Raw genomic sequence first — 23,684 nt, 5'->3', positions numbered from 1 at the left:
TGATCGGTATATGCCATCTGAAAGTTTCATCTTGGCCTTGCCTAGGTTGAGAGACATTTTCGTCGGTTTTGTGCCATCAGCCTGGCAGGAAGATCTTGTGCTGGGGTGAGGCTGTAACCCCGCATACTTGGGAATTCCATTTCTAAGTACTGGTGGGTTTGTGGATACACACAGCTTCTGAGAGAGGCTTTGAGAAGGCTACAAGCTGAAGTCACTCTATGGCACCTGTGCCCTCTGACAGAAGAGGCCTGTGGCTGAGGCCGTGACTGACAGAACTGCCTTTGGCAGAACTTCTAAGTTTCCTGGAGAAGCATCTGTGTTTCAAGGAATTCATCCAAGCAAACATGAAGCTTTCTGAAGAGGGAAAATTATACCTGACATGGATTCAGAGTAGGAGGTAGAGTTTTTGAGAGAGACATCCTACTTCAGGAAAGGTTTACTGATTTCTGTCTGGGCAGGATTTAGGAAAAGCAGCTTGAGGCCCTAACAAATAAGTGTTGATTTTTAAAACCAACAAACCAAAAAATACCCTACTTCAGAAAACTTGTCTGCTTTAAGATAAACTTCAATTAAGAAATTTCCTTGTGTAGAAAACAAACAGTTTTATAGAAACCAAACTGTGTCTGTATACGTTATACATACGAACATATGATGCCAGGACTGTCAGTATTGTCCATCTAATGTTCATACATAATTATCCTCACACTTCCCTATTGTAGGAATCTTAATGCTTAGCAGTAACTATCACAGCACAATGAAACTTTCTTTGTAGGAAAACCCATTTAGTTATTTTGTTTACTTCAGAAGAATTTAAAGGTCAAAAAAACAAACAGTTTAAAATACAGTTTCTAAGAAACACAATTGGATTTACAGTTGTTGCTGGTCCTGTAAAACAAAACTTTATAGTTAAGATGCTGGCTGGGAACTATATACAAAGACTATTCTACAAGTATGAGAGATACAGATTTATATGACCTTACATATGTTTTGTTACAAAATGTATTTCACACTTTTTTTAAGTGGAACTCAAAATGAGAACACACAAAATTACAAGGCCCTGGACACATCCAGACACCAAGTTACCATTAATATTAACAATCCTCAAAAGCCTACCAGAGAAAGCAGTATATCTTTCTGAAGAACTAAATTAATGTAGCTACTCACTTGTGCTCTTTAACTGAAAGAAATACAGAAAATGGATTGTCTAAACATGTATAATCTCTTGCTTGAGATCTGGCAGCAAAAGGAAAAAAAGCTTATAAAACTGAAGGACAAGTGATACATCATAAGAAGTCTTTACAAGAAGCTTACAACACAGTTTAGTATCTACACAATCTCTTTAATAAATGGAATTTCCACTGATTGTTTACAAGATTTCAATGCTGTTATCATCTCCTGCAGTCTTTATAAGATACTCTGCTTATGTAAATAAGGATTAGTTGGTAAAGTTAATTGTGGTAAAAGAAAAATTATTCTTAAAGTTGGAATGAAAATGGCATCTAGGGAATATCTGTTCACTGCCTTCTACTCACAGATGCTAAGGCAGTTTTGATTATGATCTTGGATATTCCCAGAAGGTCTTTTCTGGAGGTTGCTGTATGTGGCAGAGAGATCCAAACTAACTTTGGAAACATAACGCTGGGTACCAGAGGAGGGCTAACTGCAGCAGCATAAAATAATTTGCAATTCCAAGGAAAGTGTAATAATTGAGCAAAATAAGGTGTCCAGTTCAACAGTGTTCCCATATCACATGGATTATCAGGTCTGTTCCACACGGGAAACTTTTGTTCTCGAAAGAGTCACTTCACCCTTAGAGATAGTCATTAAGATGTCAAGTGCTTAAGAGTTGATGATGATTTCAATGTGAAATAAGAATGAACTGTAGTTCTGGGGAGCTGAGAAGGGGTGCAGAGGTGTAACTGTGCTGTGTACATGTAATCACTGCAGGTACCCACTGCAGGAGCCACCTGGCATCTCAATGGCTGCTTTATGTGATTAAAGACATGATCAGGACTACAATTCCTTAGTAAAGCCTTACTGAAATTGTTGAAAGAAAATTAGTTCTTGCCATTTGTACATGTGACATGACATGAACATGCTCTTTGAGATGTGTTCTTACGTGGCTGTCAGGAGGTCATGCCTCTCAGATGTGTGTGATTAGAGGAGACACATCTAGACTTTGTGAAAAGCATTTTCTAAATGAGTAGTTAGAAAAGTTAGAAATATATTTTCTATCAAAAAAGGTGATTAATCTGTATTTTAGAGGTGCAATCTGTTTAAACCTGGTGTGATTGAAATTTGGATTTTTTTTTTTTGTTATTCTTTTTGAATGTGTTTGAAAAGCATGTTTGCAAATTGTGTTCTGATCCCAACAACTCTGGTGTAGATCAAAGAATTGTTGAAAAGCTCTTCAGGTGGTCATTCAGTTTGTACACTGAAAGACAAACCCTCTTATGTAATCCTTGATGAATGTGTGTTTTTAATCTTCTAAGGTGGAGATTCCTCAGGGAATCTATTGCTCTATCAGCCTTACTACCAGCTTCCCAAAAAGTTAACATGATTCTTCCTTGCTATAATTTAAGCCTGTTATTTTTGCTGTTTTCTGTCACTTAAGTAAAATATGTACGATTCCCTGTCTCATTCCAGAGCTATATGTGTATCTAAAGACTGTCATCTTCTTCCCAGACTACTTGTTCTTGTTCTTCTTCAGGTTAAACTTTAATAGTCTTTTAAATCTTTCCTCATAAGCCATATCTTCCTGTACTGTAGTTACCATCATTGTTTCTCTAGTCAAACAGGGAAGGTGGTGTCGAAATCTGGGAGAAATGCTTCAGCTGAAACAATGCCAGTGCTGTGAAGTGGAAGGATTAAATAATACAATGGAACAGGCTGCCCGGGGGGGTTGTGGAGTTTCCTGCTCTGGAGAGATTCAAAACCCGCCTGGACACCTTCCTGTGTAACCTCATCTGGGTGTTCCTGCTCTGGCAGGGGGATTGGACTGGATGATCTTCTGAGGTCCCTTCCAATCCCTGACATTCTGTGATTCTGTGTGAATGCTTCAACCACCCTGCTCCCTGTACCCTCCAGTTTGCAGGAATTCTCTCAGAAAGGGATGCTCAGCATTCACACAGAGCAAACAAGAATCGAGAATCCGAAATTATTTAATGTCCTTTGAAATTGAAAAGGAATTGTCTAACACTGTCTTGCTATGACTCAGTGTCCCTTTCAGTGAGTTACTTGGTGTGGAACTGGTGCCATCTGGAGGTTAGGAAGCACTGAGCTCTGTGTGCTGTCACACTGACAAACAAAATCCCCATGCTTTGTAAATGAATTGTTCTTACGTGAATAGGAGCTTGAGCCTGACAGATACTGGACATCTGCCACTCAGTATAAGTTTGTGACCCATAGCAAGAGTTGAGGCTGCTCAGGATGTCTCAGAGTAAGGCATGCAAGTGTGGTGACTTTCTGGTATTATGCAGTTGCCAATAAATGTGTAGCCTCTCAGTGGCCTGTGCAGTTTTTGGAAGAAGATCTGGACAACACAGGGACAAGGAAAGGATTTATCTGCTCTCTCCTCTCCCTCTTTCAGATGTTTGAAGATAAACCAGTACCTGGTGCAGTTTTCTGCTCACAGAAGAGAACAGAGAGTGTTTTAGCTGAACAAGAAGATATCTTTTTTGAAGAGTAGGTTCCCATTTGGTGTGTCTTAACACAGTTGTCCATCACAATTCATGTCTGCACAGATTGCTACCTATTGTATCAAGGCAATGGTGGTGGCTCCTATGTTGATCTCCACCTAGGACTGAGCATGGTCCTGCAGAAGCTACACACAGTTCAAAGAACAGATGTGTATACATTCTCCGTGCTCTGCCGATTACTGCTTTTTCCTTACAGAACAACAAGTCATAAACAAAGTTTGCATCTATGTAATGAAGATGCAGTAGTGAACATTCTTTAGGTATTTTGTCTGTTTAGCTTGATCTCCATTTCTCTGGGCAACCATGGATTTTAGGAACTACAAACCCGTTAAGTTCGATGATCCTAAGATTGTAAAATGGGTTTTTGAGCCAACACGCCTTCAGAGCAAAATGTGAAAGGCTGTTTTCCTTGTCAGTTTCCATCAACCAAACCAGCAAAAAAAAAAAAAAAAAGACTAAGAGAATCTGAGAGCAGCAAATCTAAAGAAAGAAAAATGAAAACTAGTTTAGAAAAAAACTGGTCTCCCTTCCTCATCAGCAGAGAATACATCTCTTGTGCCTTAGATTTTATTTTTTAAAGCAAGCTTAAACGTGCATATGACAGAGGCCGATGAATCCTTGGCTAACTACATGAAATGTGGAAAGCTGCTGTGTTTTACTGAAAATATGTTGTTTGTGTTGGGACTCATCTGAGCAGGTCTCCATTAATTGTTTATTTTCAGGAGATAAAAATTCAGGAAGAAATTGCCTTTTGGCAGTAATCTTGTTTTACTTGATGTTAGAGGCAACTGTACTGTAGATTTACATGGGAAGGTGGATGAGATCCGTAGTGCTGACTCTGTACATGGCCCAGTCACCCCAAATACGAAGAGGATTGTCTCCTGTAGCATTGTTGGACAACATCCTTCTTTGCTCTTGAAAGAAAATTCATGCTAGATAGTAGTATTGGGCTCTCTGAGAGAAAGATTGAGGAATTTTTTACATACTGTGGAGTCTGTTGGCTACAACCATTCAACTTGCTTTGTTACTGCTATGTTTATATCGAAGCACTAGGAAACCTGGAGCTCACCCTCAAGTTTCCTTTTCCGTGCACCAGTGCTGAAGAGGTAATCCATATTTACCAGAGCCCTGCCAAGCTCAGTATCGATTCGACTGCCAATAGCCTGGTTGGTCGAGTTGGGGACTTTGCTTGAGAACACAGGCACGTGGTTTGGCATTGGCTTGTGCTCTTTTTTCTCACCCTGGATAAAACAAAGACCACTAATAAGTTTTCAGAATTACATCCATTGCTTGTTACAAAAATACAAGTTACTGAGATTATTTATATTATCAGCACTTTTGCTTTTGAAATTGGAATTTGAATGTACTTAAAAATGTCATACTGAGTGTACATGAAAATGCTGAAGCAATACATCATAGAAATATTTTGGTTGGAAGAGACCCTCAGGATGATCAAGTCCAACCATAACCCAAATCTAGCACTAAACCATGTCCCTAAGAACCTCATCTAAACACTTTTAAACCCCTGCAGGGATGGTGACTCTACCACTTCCCTGGGCAGCCTGTTCCAATGCCTGACAACCCTTTCTGTGAATATTTTTTTCCTAATATCAAATCTAAACCTCCCTTGACAAAAAAGTGATTGTTTTTTCCTGTTATCTTACATGCGAATAGGATAACACAGAAATGGATAATTTTCAATGTGTTCCTTAAGTTGTCACCTGGGACAGAAGTCAGCTTGTTCTACAATGGTCATGATGTGGGAGGTTTTTAATTTCATTTTTAGTGAGTGGTTTGGATTTCAGAAGGATGACATTATCTTACAAATTTTGTCCTAGGAAGTTGGTTCTTCTGACACTTGCCATTCTATGGAGTTGTTAATATTGAACCATTGAATACACATACGTACTGTATTTCTTTATGGCACTGGTAGCAGATGAAAGGCACTTCAGTTCTCTTTAATTTTTCCTAAAGATTTTAGTCTTAAAGCATGTGCTGACTATGCCTAAGTATGCTTCATTTTGAAATATTAACCTAGCTCAAATTGACAACACTAAAAAGAGCCTGGAATACAGTTGAATGTTTGTTCAAAACTTACCATTTGGTCATAGTCCTTTAGAAAACTCCAGTTCTGGTACCTTGGAATAGAAGTAAAAAATGCAGTGTAAAATTTTCTGTCTGTAAATAAAATAGTTAGTGTTGGTTGTATTTATTTGAATGCCTGTTGAACTGCTCAATTTGATACTTACTTAGACCTGCAAACTCTTTGTACTGATGAACCTGCTTTAGCAGGTGTGTTGGACTAGATAATCTCCAGAGGTCCCTTCCAACCCCAACCGTTCTGTGATTCTGAAACCATTGTTTCTGCGGTGAAGCCAAGGATTTTATTTATTCCCATACAGAGCCTATACTACATGAGGAGTGTTTGTGGGGTTTTTTTTGCTAGAGGAAGACTGCATGTCCACAATGTATTCCTTGTGCAAATGCAGATAAATTAGCAAAATCCTGAGTCACTCTAGCAAACTTCTGTCCCATGCCTTGAGCAAGATACAGCTGCTTATTTTTTAGATGACTGATATTCTGCTGTCAGAAGTCCCAGGTAGGAATTCCTAGAGACGTGTTTGCTGCAGGTAAACACCCATGGGAATATTTTGTGGAGGTGGGCAGCTGTGCTAGGAGCAATTTGAATGAGAATACCTGAGTTTTGCTCTTCAGTTCTGTTCTATATCTGGTAGTGGGACTACAAGGTGAGTCCTTTGCTTTCACTGGCCTGAATTGAAGGAAATTAAAATTCACCTGCTTATTGTAAAAGTAATATGAGGTCAAGAGAGAAATAATTCTCTACAGCTGTATTTGCAGCAGCAAAGGACACCTGGGTTGACTCTGAGTTGATGTGCTGTGTCTATGCAGTGCTGCGTCTAAGCTCATTGCTCTAGTGCTAAAGCTGTTCATTCTTCTGACTTCCCTTGTGCTGCCGTAGCGAGGGAATGGGTATGGAACATGCTGGACCTGTTTTGGGAGAGTCTGAGTGCACAACTGGGAGAGGGTAACTTTGCCACCACAGCCTTGGCTTTGTGTGAGTCAGAGTCCTGGCATCAGCCTTTCCCTCGGGTAGAAGGAGTGAGACAGGGGTGCAAATGTGTCTCTGGGGAAATCAGAGCTGTGGTTTGTATCCCCTCCAGAAGGCTGAGGAGGACAGGGGCTTTCAGACGGTTTCTTTTCCCATTCTAAAAAATCCTAAGAGTGATGCTTTTTTTCCTCTCTTCACGTTGGCTAGTGCTCACTCAGAACTGGATCTGATTTTACTTTTGTCAAGAATATTCTAATAGACACGCTCATACCCTATAGTGAAGTATGAATGTAAACATACGCTCAAGATATGTGGCAGAGACAGAGAGGATGTTAATTTCGGGTTCCTTCAGGTCATTGGTGTATACACAGTCAAAGCTTAGGCTGTGTGTGTGCAGTTCAGTCTGCTGAAACACTGTAACAATGGGGCATGTTCAGCAGGTTTAGAGATTGGGAATGCAAAATCACATTTGGCGGAATGCTGTGTTCAGCTTCCATTTCAGCCATTTCCAAGAATATGAGAAGAGATGACAATTATCAGTGTAGCTGCAATAAATTATGAAGGTGGGCACATTTATATCTTCATTGTGGAAATCTCCATTGAGCTAAAATATACTTAGCATACAATTCTTTGCATCGCTTTTCTTAAAGCTTAAGCCCAGCATGTCAGGAGATACTAACATAGATTTTGTCAAGTGAAGGAAAACAGAGATAATACAGTCTTAGAAATAAAAGTGTTAGGATTTGATCCAAAGTCCCTGCAGAACTTTTTCTGTGATAGTGTAGAATTTGGATCAAGCCCTAAGACTGTCAGGGAGCATCATTACCATTGTTAAGATGAGTAGAAGAGGGATGAACTGGAACAAATGACTTACCAGATTTTTCTTCCTCTCTGTTCAGCCTCCACAGACTCTCTCCAGATCTTATCCTGTTGAACCCGATCCCGCTGCAGTGCTGCCTGCTCGTCTGCCCAGGCCCGAGCAGCCGGTTGTGCAACGACAGGTCTTCTGGGCTGGGTGCTGCCAAGAAACACAGATGGAGCTGAGGCTGGTTGCCCCAGAGGTGTGGTTGCTGGTTGCCGAGACCTAACCAAGGTATTTCTCCTGAATCCAGAACCTTTTCCCAACTTGTCCATTTTGAGGCTCGCTGTATCCCTAGTATTGTAAGGTATATTCTGACTGTTATGAAAGTTAAACCTGCTATTGTTTGCACTTTCAAAGCTCCTTCTCTCCTAACATTTTCTTTCAACTGCTGATTTGGAGAGCTTTCAGAAAACAAAAACGTGCACAGCAGCACTGATAGGCAGCATTCAGTGCTGTTTTACTTCCCTCTTACTTAATTCTCATTTCCTGCTGCTTTATGTTGCTTCATGGCTTGAACACTAAAGGAGTTTTCATGGTAACAACACTTTTGTAAGAAACAACTATTACCGAAAGCCATCAGTAACCAGCAAACTCTCAGCTTACGAGGCAATTACTGCTGCCTGCAGCTGAGACCACCCTCTCTTCAAAATCCTCGGAACAATAAAATCTAGTTTTGTAACAAAGGGTGCTGTGGAGATTGATGCTGAGTATATCAGGATGACTTTTGTTTTGGTTATGTAGCAAAAGCAAAATCTCCTGAAAGCTGCTGGTTTCCCTGGAGTGTTTGCTGTCTCCATTGGAAACGAGTCTGACTTGTGAATATTCACCAGAAAGGGAGCAGAGACCCAGTGGGACAGCTCCTGGAGCCTTGAACTCTTTTGGGGCAGAGCTTATTTGTCTAAAGTACGGTATTTTAATGAATCTGTGTTTTGAAAGCTCCTTATTTTCAGATTTTAAAAAAAGAACAGCCAGAAATTGTCAAAAGTCCTTTTAAGTACTTAGAGATTTTTGCAGAAGGTATTAAGCAACTATACAAAGTAGTTTTTAAATAACTTTAAAAGATTATTAGTATACAAAGTGATAATTTTCGAAACAGTGTCCAAAATGTCCGTGTTTGTCTTTATAGTAATCTTCTTGGGGTTTTGTGACATGAAGTCACTTCCTCAAGTATTTGTGATGCTGCAGGAAAACGGAGTATTTTAAGTATAAATTTCCTCTGAAATTCTTGACCGACTTGTTTTTGAGTAGTGTGGATTAACTCCACGTGATTTCCAGCTTCTTGCTTCATCTTTCTGATAAATGCTAATGAACTTTGAATCTACTTTTTAATGGGTTTTTTTTGGCAAAGTTATTCACTTGCAGTATTGGGAAATAGATGCTGAATTTGGCAAATATTTTCTTTTAGAATAGTTACAACTGTACAACTATCCAAACATTTCATGTAGACATTTTTGAGCAAGAAATACTTCTATATTTGGAAAAAATATTCTGACTTTGAAGACTGAAATAACATAACTTAAGAAGAGGTAAACTCCACCTCGAATCACAATGTTTGCTTTGGGTTTGAATGAAATGTGAGTAAACTTTTTGTTTGTTGCTTGTTTTTTCTCAGATACTTGTTTTTCATGAGCCAAAAAGCAAAAAATGTTCTGTATTTACAGCATTATCATGAACTGAAGAAATGAACAGTTTGGCAGCCTGGCCTGATAGTTCCCTCTGTTCCTCTTATGGAATCTGCTTATCCCGCTACATTGGTTCCAGGGCCCTCTCCAAGTTGGGGCGTGTGCAGCTGGTTGAAGAATGGGGTTTTAAAAGCATCTAACTGCTTTAAAAGGAAGCTGAGGCACGTTTGGAAGACCCAGTGTGTTATTCAGTGTGCATGGGATTTTAGTTCCTGATCAGGTCAGGAAAGGATCCTAATGCATGGAACACTTTGTAATTCTTGTTTACAAAGTTATTGTGTTATTTTAATGCTACTCCTTCCTTCAAGTCAATTTCTAAAAATTAAACATAATAATAAAATGGTTATTGAGCTGAGTACATAGCTTCCAAATGACTACTTGTAACCACTGAATAAACTGGACGGAAAGATTAAAATGATGTGTTTGAAGTCTATGCCATTGTGTGGGGTCTACAAAGACGTAGGAGTTGTAACCTTGCTGGTTTTGATGTGGAGCTATGAAGTGCCTCTCAGAACATCTTACTGAAAGCGCACTCATAGGTTAAAGCCAGGTCTGTTTGTCTGAGACTCCACAACCTCAGAAAAGAAAGTCTTAACTGTTTAGGACTTCTTTAGGCTTTGAATGAGTTACCTACATGCAGGCATTGTTCAAGCCATTTCTCTAGAAATACTAACTGGGAATGGGATCATGGCTGTTTAAATAAATTGTGGGTGCTTTTTGTTTGTTTGGTTTGGTTTTGTTTGTTTGTTTGTTTTTAATGCTAATACTATGACTTTAAAATGTAGTTGCTGTTCCAAAAACTGATCACTAAGAGCTGGTATTTTGAAAATAATCCCATTTTCTGTTGGGACCAGAAGTCATTGAGGTAGAGGTTGTGCACCATTAAACGACATCAAGGTGAGTGCAAGGATGATATTTCTGAGCTTTACTCTAAATTCCTTACTGGATATACTAGTAACCCATTTAGGCCTTTTACTAGATGAACAGCTCAGCGGAACTGCTGCACACACTGAACTGTTTCCTCTTGTATTAGCATCTGCCAGTTTAGCATTTTATTTGTTCATTGTAACAACTCAGGGCATTTAAGATGGGAGCTCATTTGAATTTGGTACGACTGATTTACTGGGTACTTCTTTTCATCGTGTAGTAGAATAGGTTGATGTTTATTGTGGCTTCATGCTATATATATATATGTAAATTGATTATAGCATCTTTATTTTTCTTCGTTGGGGACATGAAACTTGAAAAAAGTTATGTCTGTCACTGTAGGAGATGGTGTCTTTGCTTGGAAGTTTGTTTTGGGATTAATGTATCTGACAAGCAGTGTTGGTGCCCGTCATTCTGAGGAGGAACTTGACTGGTGTTAGTCTTTTGCTATTGCCAGACAAGTGATGATACGTACTACAAATTTATCTGTGAAAAATATTTTACTTGCCCCGTCAAAGGAAAAAATGTCTAGTGAGGTTTTTTCTGGAGGAAAAAGTTCAGGTGTTTTGCTAAACCATTTTTATTTGACCACAAGAGGGTATTGCAGTATCAGTTATGCAAGAGTAGAGCTAATGTTTGACTTTATAGGCAGTGTCTTATTTTTTAAAATACACATTTCTAGAAATTGATTATTTAAATTACCAGTAGTTCAGAAAATCAGGTTTTGTATGGCATTATTTATGTCCTGATACAGAGGCAATTTGTGAGCTGTTTGTTTTTTGTTTTTTGTTTTTTTTTTTTGTAAAAATTGTTTTGTTTTTTATAGTAACAAGCTTCTTGAGGCTTGAAAAGTTCTCATTAATTTCACTGGATGGCAGGGGCTTCAGGGGCTTATTCCAAACCACTGAAAAACTTAATGGACATTGCTTGGTTAAAAGCAAGAATACATCAGTTACAGAAGACAAATAGTAACAGGAGAGGAGTGTTGGAAGTGCACATTGGTCCAGGATGGGTGGTCAAAGTCAGTGAGACTCTGATTTTCCCATGTGGTCCTATTTGCAAGAGTAAGATCTGAACCCTTTTTTTTAGCTCATTTGTGTTTCCCGGATTTTTCCTTTACATCCAAGTCTTCTATGGTATACATCCAATGTCAGTTTGCACTTCCCTCCTAAGTCAGCACTGTGTTGGGATACTTTCCTACCAAAGTTACGTCTTCTAAACTTTAAGGACAATGATGCCAAATGTTGATGCCAGGTTTTGTACAGTCCAGACCATGGAAGAGGGAGCTAGAAGGATTTCTGGATTCTCCCATTCTTAGATCTGCTGCTGAATGAAGGAGAAGATGCATGGTGTGCCTGCCTGTCTCTCAACAAGCCCACCCATAAAAGAAGAAAGATCACAGCTGTATCACGTTACCCGTGAAGAAAATTTTCCAGGGGCATGGTAGTGGTTTGATGGACAGCAAAGCAATTTTCATATAAGAAAGTTTGTGTTTGAGAGATATTGCAGAGGTTTAAGGATCACACACATTTAAAAAGAAAAGTGCAATGCGTATGTCACGTGTGAACAAGAGGCAGGAGCAAGATGGGCAGCTGGAGGAGAGGGCAGCTCTCTGGAGACCAGCTTTTCAGGGCAGGTCACCATTTGGAAGATCTGCCATTTCACGAATGGGGCAGAGACCCCCATGTAAATGTTTTGATATGAACAGTGTTGCCTGCCTCGAGTGGTGACATTTGTGTTGTCATCATCATCTTACTCAAATGAATAAAGATCAGTCAAGTCAGTCGAGATTGCAGGCTGAAACGTGGGTCATGGCAATGTTTAGCAGAGCAGGATCACAGAATCACAGAATGTTAGGGATTGGAAGGGACCTCAAAAGATCATCCAGTCCAGTCCCCCTGCTGGAGCACGAACACCTAGATGAGGTTACACAGGAATGTGTCCAGGTGGGTTTTGAATGTCTCCAAAGAAGGAGACTCCACAACCCCCCTGGGCAGCCTGTTCCAGGGTTCTGGTACCCTCACTGAGAAAAAGTTTCTTCTCCTGTGTTTCAGTTTGTACCCATTGCCCCTTGTCCTGTCATTGATTGCGACTGAGAAGAGCCTGGCTCCATCCTCCTGATGCTCAGCCTTCATGTATTTATAAACATTAATGAGGTCACCCCTCTGTTTCCTCCAAGCTAAAGAGCCCCAGCTCCCTCAGCCTTTCCTCATAAGGGAGATGGTCCACACCGTTAATCATCTTTGTGGCCCTGCGCTGGACTCTCTCCAGCAGTTCCCTGTTCTGATGTTAGGTGATCGATCAGTCAGAAGATGCTGAGCACCCAGCAGAGAGGTGGTAGATGGTAGAGCGTTACTGTGGCGCTTTGTCACCGTGCCTGGGCATTAACCAGCTCTGGGAAGCCCAGAGGTGACAGATCCTGCTAACAATCAGGAACAGAGTGCCTTAGGTTGCTGTGTGCAGCCAAAATACAACCAAATCCTGCAAACTGTCAGTTTGGAGCAAAACTCCTTTTCAACAATTATGTACCTGCTTGATTAAAGGCTTCATGTTAAATTTTGCTGTAGCTTTCCTAAAAAAAATATAAACTTCTTTCTTGTCCTAAAGGAGTTCTGCTGAGAGAGCCTGGCAAGTTGAGCGTCTGTTGCGTCGGCAGCGTACAAACACCACCAAGGGAATGTCTGCTTCCAGTGACACAGAGTCTGACACTTCAAAATAAGATCAAAACTGTAATGCAGACTGGAAGAAATCTGTTTTGCATTTTTTTCGTCCTTCTTTTAATATAAATTCTAGTGTTACAAAATCTGTTAGCTACTGATATGCTGTTTGATTAATTTGAAACAAAAATGATGTATTCGAAAAATTATTATTTATGTGAAAAACTATGCAACAGCAGCTGTTCCGTAGAACATGCAGGCCTGTTACGTTAGAGTCATCTGCTTAAACCTACCTCCTGATCAGGGTGATGGGATTTCAGGGAGGGAGCGCTGCAGGGCTCTTGTGTGAGCAGGGATGTTTGGAAGTATCTGTTTTGAGGAGAAAGATCTATAAATCTGCATTCCTCCCTGACGGAGTGTTAAGAATGTTTTCCCTTGGTATTTCACATAATTTTGATCTTAAAGGCTAGATCCTGTCAAGCAGTGCCATATTGCATGGACAGCCAGAGCTGTCTCCATTATTCAGAGTTGTTCAAGTCACATCTTCGCCATGGCATGGAGCTCTGGGAGCTGCATGGTGGAGCTTGGCTCTGTTCTGTTTGCCCTCGCAGTTTTCTTGCACAGTTCATTAACGGGTCTAAGAGAATTTCAGTGTATAAAGCGATTAAGTACTTCTGTAAGGGCTGTGCTTCATGCTGCTTAAGTACGAAAGGCGGCAGTCTGACCTCTGAAGTCTGGCGTGGTGCTGCTTTTTGTGCTCCCGTGGCAGCTGTTAAGAGCACTGGCTGACAGGTCAGTTTGTAACAGCTGAGGAGAAGAAGCTGCTTCACAAATTCTACAGAGACTCGGTTTTCTCTCTCTGCTACCTGGGGCACTGTAGTACTTATAAAAATATTTCATCCTGTGAATTGCAATATTCCAGGTGTATATCACTATATATTTCAATGCTCAAGATGCTTTTCAGTTATTTTTTTGATTATTCTTTCCTCGCTGTCTCCTCCAGCAGCTTAGAGTCTGTTTCTTGATCTGCACTTTAATACACTAAATGTTTCATCTACCATCTGCTCACCATATTCAGAAAGGACATTACCTATCTGTTTTGATGTGAGATAACGAAAATCCTCTGCTACCAGTTAGGCAAAGTTTTCAAAGTGGAGTACCTAAAATTTGTTTTAAATCATGTTTCTGGCTATTAAATGAAAGAGAGTTCTTTTTTTCAAATATTCTTCACCTTTGCAAATTCTGTTGGCTGAGAACAGAACTACTTCCTTTTAGTTTTTTTTCAAGATAAGTGTCAGAGTCTAAAATTGGGAACCCTTGTCTGAACATGTCAATCACAAGCTTCATGTGTGTACTGATTTAACACCAGCTTTTACGTTTAAGACGGAAACCTACACTGATAGAAAGCTGCAATGAAGATGCTAAAAGCTTTTCTGAAGAAGTTAGTTAAATCACACTTCAGGCTGATGTTTGGCCAATTCTGACTGTTTGGGATTAGAAGGAAGTTCTTCCTGAAGGCAGGATGTTCTCATGGTGGGGGATCGCTGTGGAGAAGTGGCCAGTCGTGGGATACTGGTCTGCAGGGTTGTGATTGGACTTGATGATCCTGAGGGTCTTTTCCAACAGAAATTATTCTGTTCTGCTTCTATTCTATAACTGGATGTATGGGTTTTGTGCACATATAATCTGGGGGTGAGGTTCCTGAGATCATAGGAGAATTCAAGTCTGAAAGGTCCTTCAGACCCCTGAAGGGTCCCTCTGAAGGGACCTCCAGAGTGTGTTACACAGATTTATCAGATGTATGCCTAACTTGTTCCATTCTCAATCCCTGCCTGATTTGACCACATGCCAAATGAGTCCATGAGACCTAGAAAAGCAAGTAGCAGCGTGTACCAGGAAAGCACAGTCCGTTTTGCCATTCTGTTCTTGGATCACCTGCAGTGCTCTGTAGTTCAGTTCAGCCTTATTCCTTCTATGGTTCTCGAGAGCTACTTTGTTTTGCCGTGGAGCTGAAAACTTTTGCTGCCTGAAGAACTGGACAGCCAGAACAACGTGAAGTCTTCCTGGATGTGTTTGGAGTTTTGTATTTTTAGCTCAGTTGTGCAACAGTTCACATGCAAATGCTCAAACCATAAGGCAGAAACGAAAGGAAAACTGTCAGCCCTGAGACCCTATGGCCAGAGCAGCTTTCAGCTCTCAGATTTCAGACGGGACTTCTGTTGTATCAGGTGCATGGGCTGTATTCCAGTTTTCAGAACAGGTCCCAGTTTTTAGGAAACCTTTTTCTTAGGTTACTGCTTAAGTTCAGAAAGCTTCCAAAACAGTAGACAGCTATGCAATTAAAAATATAGTCGCAGAATTAGGATAAAATCCTACTTGCTTACAACTGACCACTTAATGAGAAAAGGGCAAGACCATATCCTACTTTTTGTGTGAATTATCCCCATAATCTACACATGTGCGGTATGTGGATTTTATACCTCTCTTTAAAAATCCAGCTTTGATCACAGTGCTGACATAAGCACACCTACCAGCCTCTTTCCACCTAGAAATAATGAAGAACTTTTCAGCAAAACTGAGATTGTGCATAATTGTTGACCTGTTTGACATGAAATATTTCATCTTGAAATATAATGAGATCAGTGAATCTTTGATGAATAAGAACCAGGGTTTCAAAAATGCTTCCAGGATCTGGAGTCCCAGGACAAAACCTGCCTGGACACCTTCCTGTGTAACCTCATCCAGGTGTTTCTGCTCTGGCAGAGGGATTGGACTGGATGATCTTTTGAGGTCCCTTCCAATCCCTTACATTCTGTGATTCTGTGACAGAGAGCCGAATAAAGCCAGCAGCCTGACAGCATGGAGAACCCCATGTCAGGTAAGGTCTCCTAGAGCTTCCAGTGTTCCTACTGCTGAACAACAGGAATCTCAGAGCCCTTGGATATTGGGCTACCCACAACCTTGGTTTCTGGGCTGACTAGTCGAGGCTTCCCTATGTTTTTAAAAGAGTGGAAAACAGAGCAACCAAAATAGGAATGTTCAGATGTGCTTTTTCATTCTCGATGATCTGTTGCAGTGTTCCAGGTCATTGGTAGTTTAAACTATGAAAAGAGCATCCTACAAATCTTGGTTCTTGTCTGCTGTGCATGCTGAGGATAATTTAAATGTATTCTAAATTGTTTAAAATTGTGCAAAATTAGTTGAGTCAATTGAGTTAGTCACAAGGGCATCTACTGCCATTTAGAATGTCCTAGGATGCTTGAGAAATCCCTGCAGGGCCAGCACATCCATAGCAAACTTGCAAGAGACCAATGTCTCTACGACAACCGGAGGGAAAGGCAGGAACATCTGGCTGTCAGATGCCACTGGATGACTATGAGTGCATCAGTATTCCCATCTCACATCCAGTTAAGAGCATTTTTCAAGCAAATCTCCCAGTCATCTCCACTTACTGTATTTTGGGTCATGCCATGGGGTAGTCTTGGGACATGCAGGCTGCGGGGACTGCTGGCCCGCTGCTGGGGAAGGCAAGTGGCACCCGATCTCCAGCTGCTGATGGGCATTAATGCTGCGGACCAGGAGAGAGCAGGAGCCCCTGGCCTGCAAGGTGGGTTAGATGTCCTTGAGAGTCCTCAACAGCAGTTGGCTTCACTCCACAGAGCCACACTACCTGCTAGTGCAGATCTGTTCCTGAGACCTCAGTTACCTGTAAGGATGGTGGAGATGACCTCGTAGAGTCCTACATGCAGATGTCAAAAATGAGGTCTCTTAATATAAAGGTATAGCTACACCTACATTAGGAAAATAGTGCCTGGCACCCCTCTCTGGGTAGGAATTGGAAGGATTCCCCACCTTAGTGGAAGAAGTTTATTATTAAGTGATTGCATTATATTGCATGATATTTTCTGTTACTGATTTGCTGTTTAAAAAGGGGCTTAGCCAGGAGTAAAGGGAGAATTTGTGTGGGGCTTCATAGAAAAAATAATATAAATTTCCAGTCTTGTGCTGGAAGAGAGTATGTGGTTTTTTCTCCTCTATATGATTCAGTTTATATTCCTAATTTCAGCCATTCTTCTTTTGTAAGAGGTTTGTTTATATATTGACCCTGACAACTGGAGGATTAAGGATGTGTTTGGACTGCCTTTTCTGCAAGTCTGATTATGAAAACCACCTATGCCATCAGCATAAAATAAAAAGCGGAAACTTTCTTATGCTTGTAGTTCCAGTAGGAAAGCAGTTCACAGGAGCTAGAAGTTTTTGCTGGTGGATTAAAATGATCCATTTTGGAAATAGCCTGCAGTAGCTCTGCAGTTAAAATGGTACCACACTCTTGCAAAAGGCTAATTTAGGGACAGAGCAAGAAGCGTCTCTGTGCTTCATCTCTTTGCCCTTCGCCTGTTCCCTTTCCTCCAAGGTCTCATTAACTTGCCATAACGTGAATATTCATGTATGCTGCATACCTTAACTTGCACAAACCTATAATTTTGTAAGAGGACCAGACCACAACAACAATCAAAGAGGACTCCTCAAACTGCTTCTTCTTTTTAAAGATTTTTTTCACAAAATACAGATTAAAATGTCATTTTTAACCTAAAAAAATTTTGCTTTTCTACATACCTTTGTTTATGGTGAGCATTCAAATTCATTTCCTTACAATAAGGACTTCTCAGTGCCATGGTGTGTGACGGCTACTTTACTTTATACTTTCTGTTTTATGGACTCCACTATTGGTTCTGTTGTTAGCTGGGAGAAGTAAATAGACTTTGAGCAAAAGATCACACCATAGCAACCCTCAGCTTCTGTTTACAGTTCAAATAAACGTCTGTGCTGTGGAAATTTATGTCCTGAGAAATTTTCTAAACCAGTACACTAATTGATTTAATAACAAAAGGATTAATGCAGATAAGTTGAAGACAAATTTACACTCCATATTTGAATGGTGAATAATTTTATTTTTTTAAAAGCTTCCAGTAAATAATACATCACAGCCACTTAGCAGGGAGAGGATTGTTTTTTTACTTATTTATTGTAGGAGAAAGTGCATGACAGTTGTGAAGGAGAGATTAACATATGCAGTCAGCAGAATATGAGTTCTCTCATTAAAATCAATATTAAAAGTTGCTTTGTTTATGGGAGCAATTCTGGGTATGTTTTCAAAATCCAAACTTCTTTTTTTATAATTTCTTCCTGTTTTGGTTAAAGAAGCTTTTACTCAAGCAAAACTTCTGTTGACTGAGCTGGACATTTGGTTCAAGAAAATCTAGTGGAATAAGTTATATCCCAGCTGCAGGGGGCTTTTAGGCCTTTAAAGGATATGCCAGGAAAGGACAATTTTTCCTTTCTGCAACTGATACTAAGACACTGTTGCTAGCAGTGCTTTGGGTTGTTTTTGATAATCTACAAATTGGTAAGATTTTATTCCAAAGGGTAATAATTCCTTACAGATTTCACCCATACATCTTGGTCCTTCAGCTGGCTTGCCTTTATACAGCAGAAAGCATGATCCCTCTGGGATGGAGTCAGCGTTTTGGAGGATGTTGTATCTGGTGAAGCCTTTGTGGGTTTTGGCATGGAGAGTGGCTGGAGAAGCTGATTTGGAGGCAGGGCAGGATTACGTATGTCATGATTTGTTTTTGATTTGGTTCCTACTCATATCTGTGTGTCTTGTGGGATATCTATATTTTAATTGGAACACAAATGTGGTATTTGGCCAGCTGATGGCATCACTTCTAGTTATGTCACTGAGCAAATGGAACGTGCGTAATCCCAGACTAAAATAGGACAACCAACAGTGCCAGCGGTTGTGAGGTGGCTTCACTGTACAAAAAATGATTGCTTTGGCACAAGAAGTTGTCTTGCAGTGCTGTTTGGTGTTCTTAAGCAACATGCTAAATGTAGCGATGTGCCATTGCATGGCTGGAATTTAAAAATGTTATCAAAGCGGCAAATCTGACATTTGTGATCCTCAAATGAGCCAGATGAAATGTACCTTGTAGAATATTATTTTTTGTCTCTTCTGTATTGGGATGAAGAACGGAGGGTCAGGTACAACCCTCGAATTCATTCTGGACAGCATATAGAGCAGAGGGACAATGTCTTTAGGAACTGAGGGCCACCAGATATGATACCCTGTATCTACACAGCCCAATGAGCTCAGCAGAGTAGGGTTACTGTTTCGGCTGGGGTGGTGGGCACAGTGTATCTGTGTAGTACTGGCACAGAGGGGGTGTTGGCTGGTGCTGGGGAGCCCGTGGGGCAGAGGATGGGGCAGAGGATGGAGCAGCCCTGGGGAGGGCGAGAGAGCTAAGGGGAGCAGTGGGGTGAGATGTGATTTGGGTGGTGGGAGGGAGATGGGAAAGTTTTGGGGTAGTATTGCAGCAGGGATGGTGTTGATGAATATTTTGGGGGATGTGGTGTGTGGCACCTGTAGGGAGGCTCTGCCTGCAGGCATGAGCACTGGGAACAGCCCCCATCGGCACAGGGAGCTGAGGAGCAGAGGTGGTTCTAATATGGAGTGACTGGGACATCAGGAAATCCTCAGGGTACCTCCTCTCTGATAGAAGTGATCAGAAAAATGTAACAGCTACAGAACATCACCAGAAAATGATCCCAGCAGAGCCTCCAGCGCAATACTTGCTCAGAGCCTGCCTGCAACACACAGGTGCAGGTTTGTGCCTCTTCTCTCCCAGCTTCTTTACATCACATCCAGATTACCTAGGTGAGGAAAAAGTCAAGCTTTTTATATAGCACTTGCTGCTATAGAAACCACAAGCTCCGTAACAACGTGCCCTGCCATGGAGGCACAGCCGGCAGCGGCTCTGGACTAGCGGACGCTGTAACCTGTGCTGTCAGTCTTCGGTATTCTCAACCAAAGCTCAGCTGCCTTCTGAACAGCTGTCTTTCACTTTTGCAGCATGCAGCTTTTCAACATTGGAAATAAAGACACCAAACCTCAGGCGTAGTTTATGCTAAAAAGAAAAAAAATCCATAGCTTTGTAGTAGAAAGATTTATCTGCTATTTTAAGTCTGTTGCAATGTGTGGATGACATTAAGCCTCTGCTGGTTTGAATTATGGCTGTAACTTTCCCTACAAAGCCACTATCGGCCATCTCTGTTTCTCTCCAACAGGAAAGAAAAGGCAGCATTAAAGGAGGTGATATATGGAAAGCGTTGGGTCTGCTAAGCCATTTATGATAGTGTTAAGATAAAAAGTCTATAAAATGACTGTAGCTCTGATGAATATTTCTGAAGTCAGAGGGGGATGGAGCAATCAGCTATAAGGGGAGAGGAAAAAAAGCTGGTATTGATCCTCAGTCAACAGAGCAATCCTGCTAATGCTGTAATTCTAACTTCTGTCACTAGAAAACAAACAGAACAAGAAGAGAGAAAAAAAATGTAGAACATCCCGAAGATATCTGAAGTGCTTTCTCCTAAAGTAAAATGGAGATTGGATTAATGAAGCGTCTTAAAGAAATAGGTGTGCTTGCTTCTTTAAAGATTACAAGATGAAGAAAAAGGGAGCTGCTTGATTAAGACCCAAATTCTGGATGTTACAGATGAGGCAATATCTCAACAGCATTTACCTGAGAAACGGATTTGCAAATAAATACTCTGATGAGAACAGAAAAACAACGTGGAAGATACAGTACAAAATAAAGCTCTCCTTTCAGTGAACAGGGTTAGCTTGTCATGAGCATATTTGCATGGTGTGTGTCCTCACTGAAAACAGATGTCAAGGAAACCTGAACGGGAACTTTCTGCAAAGGAGAAGGAAATTAAGATAGGCAACAAGGACAGGGATCAAAGAGCTGGTTGGTCCCATCACCGGTTCATGCCTATAGCCTCCTGTCCTGCAGAGGGGACAGAGCAAGCCAACCCATTTTTTCCCTTTTAAGTGATTTTTCCAATGGCTGCACTATGCTTAACTCATGCAAAACAGCATCCTAGAGTATCAGCAGTGAAGCTGTAGGCAAGTGGTGTCAGCAAGATACTCTGGGGATGGGGGGGAGTGGGAACCACCTTTGTTTGGCTGAGCAGAGCCTTCTCCTGTGATCCAGCCGGGTGCATTAAGGCAGCTGCTACCCCGAGGACTTCTCACCAGGGAAGGCCCTGACCAGGTGCCAGGACGCTCCGCAGAAACAAACACAGAATCTTGTTGCAGAGCACCAGGGTTCCTTTGGCTTCCAGCATTAAGTAATTAATTGGACACCTTTTGACACTGGAGGAAAAAGAGCCCTGAAGGTTTTTACAAGTATTTTGCAGTGCTCTTCTTCCTATTGTTTCCCCTTCCACAGACACACTCACCTCTTTCTATAGAGGTAATCTTCCACTTACAGCAAGTTTATCTTCATTTTGCTGTTATCTACTTCTTTCTTCTTCAGATGTCCTAAACTAATATCCAGCGGTAAGTGGCCAAAGTTCAGCTCTTGATGCTGTGCCATTGGCCTCAGCAAGAGTTTGCATTTGACTTCTATAGCCCCAAGCAATGGCAGTTTCATATGATCTGATGTGTTTTTTGGCTCACAAAAAGCCCTGTGAAGAGTTTAAGAAATTAGGCTGCTTATTTTGTCAGAGACTCATTTGCAGGTTTAGGAGCTGAAGTTATTTTGGTTTCCAAAACAGTCATCTCAGAGGAAATCCAGTGTCCCACTGGCAAAGTACTGAGTGGGGCAGAGTCAAGGCAGGGACAGTGTGTGGAAACTGGGGAGCTGCTGTGGAGGGGAAGGATGAGACCCTCGAATCCTGACCTCTACTTCTGCAAGTTAGAAGCTAATTCTGCAAGCTTTTACATTGCTTTACCCAGCTCCTCTGCTTTTGAACACTAGAACGGGCTGTGCTATATACCCAACAGCCTTCCCTTTGGGAAAGAAGTGTCACAGGGCACAAAATGTCACAGCAAAGTGTTGATGCTTCTCCAGGTACCCCTGAGTACCTCCTGCAAGCCCAAGGTGTTCTTGAATTGTGAGACCAGTACAACTCAAAACACAGGCAGACGTGTGGGGTTGACAAGCTGCTGTACACAAGCTATTGGAAAGTGAATACTGAAAGAAGGATGCTGACCCACCACCTCTATCAGGTGTTTTCAGAAGTAAAGATACTTTAGAAATATTGAAATTCATCCTACGGTAGGATGGGGATTCTGGCAAACTGCAAAATGAAGTCTCTCTAGAAAGACAGCATGATTTACACACCCACTTCTTCTTAGTTTTGAATAACCCAGGATCATTGCTGCCAGACAAACTAAATTAGTTCTGTCATAAGCTCTCAAAGCCAGGCAATAGCGAAACCAACTCAAGGGGTTTTGTTTTTTTCTTTAAGTTTTCAGAGCTTTACAAGCTGTGGAAATGATGAAATACCTAAAGCAGTGTGAGACAAAAGATTTTATAGGATTATACTAAGCAAGCTTTCTGGTGTGAAGCATTAAATTATATATTCTATGCTGTCAGCACATGGAGCGTGATGGGACTATAATTTTACCTATGTATTTCCTCTGGTTGCCAGAGAAACCATACTAAGTCAATGTACTCCTGTCCTTATTGATCTTCTTAACAAACTCTCACAAACAGCATCAAGGTTGTAAGTCTTTTCACTGAGCTGATGTCTGATGTCACACATACCACTATCAAAATCAGCTGGTTTACCATAACATTTATTGATGCAGAAATCTAGACATAGAACTATATAACAAAAGCTATGCTGAGGGAAATGGAGCAAGCACATTAAATAAAAGTAGTCATGCACATGAATGCCTTCCTGTACCTTATTGATGCAGATAGAAATGAGAAGAAAGGACTGCTTAGTCCAGGAAAATTAGTCCCTGTCAGTTTTAAGGTGAGTGAGAAGGTGATGAAGGTCTTGCTGATGGCCAGCAGTGCGCACCTGTGAAGAGTGGTGTTCAGGGAAGAGCAGGAGCTCTTCGGAGACCTTTGTTTCTAACCACAGGCCAGAGCAGGTTTGCTTGGCAGCCTTGGGAAATAACATGGCAGTGTCTCTTGGGTGGACCTTAGGAGACATGGGACAGGGAGGACAGTGGCAGGGACCTGACAAACAGTTCTGAGGAAGCAATAGCAGGAGGAGAGAGGGAAGTCAGAAGGACTCTTCATCGCCTGGCCCTGTGGAACTAGCAGCTGAGCAGATGGCTTAAGGCTTCCTTTTCCTCCTCCTCTTCCTCCTCTTTCTCCTTCTCCCTGCCAGAGTCCCACGGGGAGTGGGGTCTTTGGGGTGCTGTGGAGTAGCAGGGTAATGGGACCACACCAGGGAACGGGGGAAAGCTGCCTGTCTGGCAGATCCTGGAGTTAAAATTTTAAAATGATGATTTTCCCCACCCTGTTCCTTTTCTGTCCTGTGAGAAAGGGTGCAAGGGTGCTCTGGGCCTGAGGCAGCTGTGTCTCCATGATCAATGCAGTCATTTTTTTTTTAAATTCAGAAAGCTGCGAGTACAGATAAACAGGGAGTGATGGTTAGAATGGACCTAAACTAGAGTGGCTGCAAGTATGTTCCGTGCTATTTCTGCAGCCTCTTGGAGCAGCGGCCTGTGGCCCTACAGCTCAGAACCTCTGCTGGGTTGTAGATAGGGAGAAAGGAGACTTCTTTTTGAGTCTTATTATTACCGTACAAATAAAAGCACAGGAAGACCAGAGAGAGGGAGGTTTTTTTGTAGAGGAAACTGAGCAAAACATCAGATTTGGGCTTTAGTTGTGGGACTAGAGAGGTTTTTTGGTCTTATGGAACATGCAACCCATGGGTATTTCCTCCCTCAGGTTCTCACATTTGACCCCAAAGTCTCTG

At 41.3% G+C, this 23,684-nt stretch overlaps 1 protein-coding gene and 1 long non-coding RNA gene across 2 annotated transcripts; one reads left to right on the top strand and one right to left on the bottom strand.

Annotated features, from left to right (window-relative positions):
• The first annotated feature begins 3,586 nt into the window (after positions 1-3,586).
• Positions 3,587-9,812, top strand: LOC139827639 (uncharacterized). The gene is made up of 3 exons (XR_011738535.1): positions 3,587-3,684; positions 7,668-7,861; positions 9,292-9,812. It is a non-coding gene; the product is annotated as an uncharacterized lncRNA (long non-coding RNA).
• CIMIP5 (ciliary microtubule inner protein 5) lies at positions 3,619-8,015 on the bottom strand. Its single transcript, XM_065835940.2, has 3 exons — positions 7,643-8,015; positions 5,797-5,836; positions 3,619-4,939 (listed from the first exon to the last, which is right to left on the bottom strand). The coding sequence occupies exons 1-3, from the start codon at positions 7,900-7,902 to the stop codon at positions 4,748-4,750; spliced, it is 492 nt and encodes a 163-aa protein (XP_065692012.2). The 5' UTR covers positions 7,903-8,015; the 3' UTR covers positions 3,619-4,747.
• Positions 9,813-23,684: the final 13,872 nt, after the last annotated feature.

This window comes from Patagioenas fasciata, chromosome 3 (assembly GCF_037038585.1).
Source record: "Patagioenas fasciata isolate bPatFas1 chromosome 3, bPatFas1.hap1, whole genome shotgun sequence".
Classification (NCBI taxonomy): domain Eukaryota; kingdom Metazoa; phylum Chordata; class Aves; order Columbiformes; family Columbidae; genus Patagioenas; species Patagioenas fasciata.
Note: the sequence above shows the minus strand (reverse complement) of the source record. Positions and strands in the feature narration are given on the sequence as shown.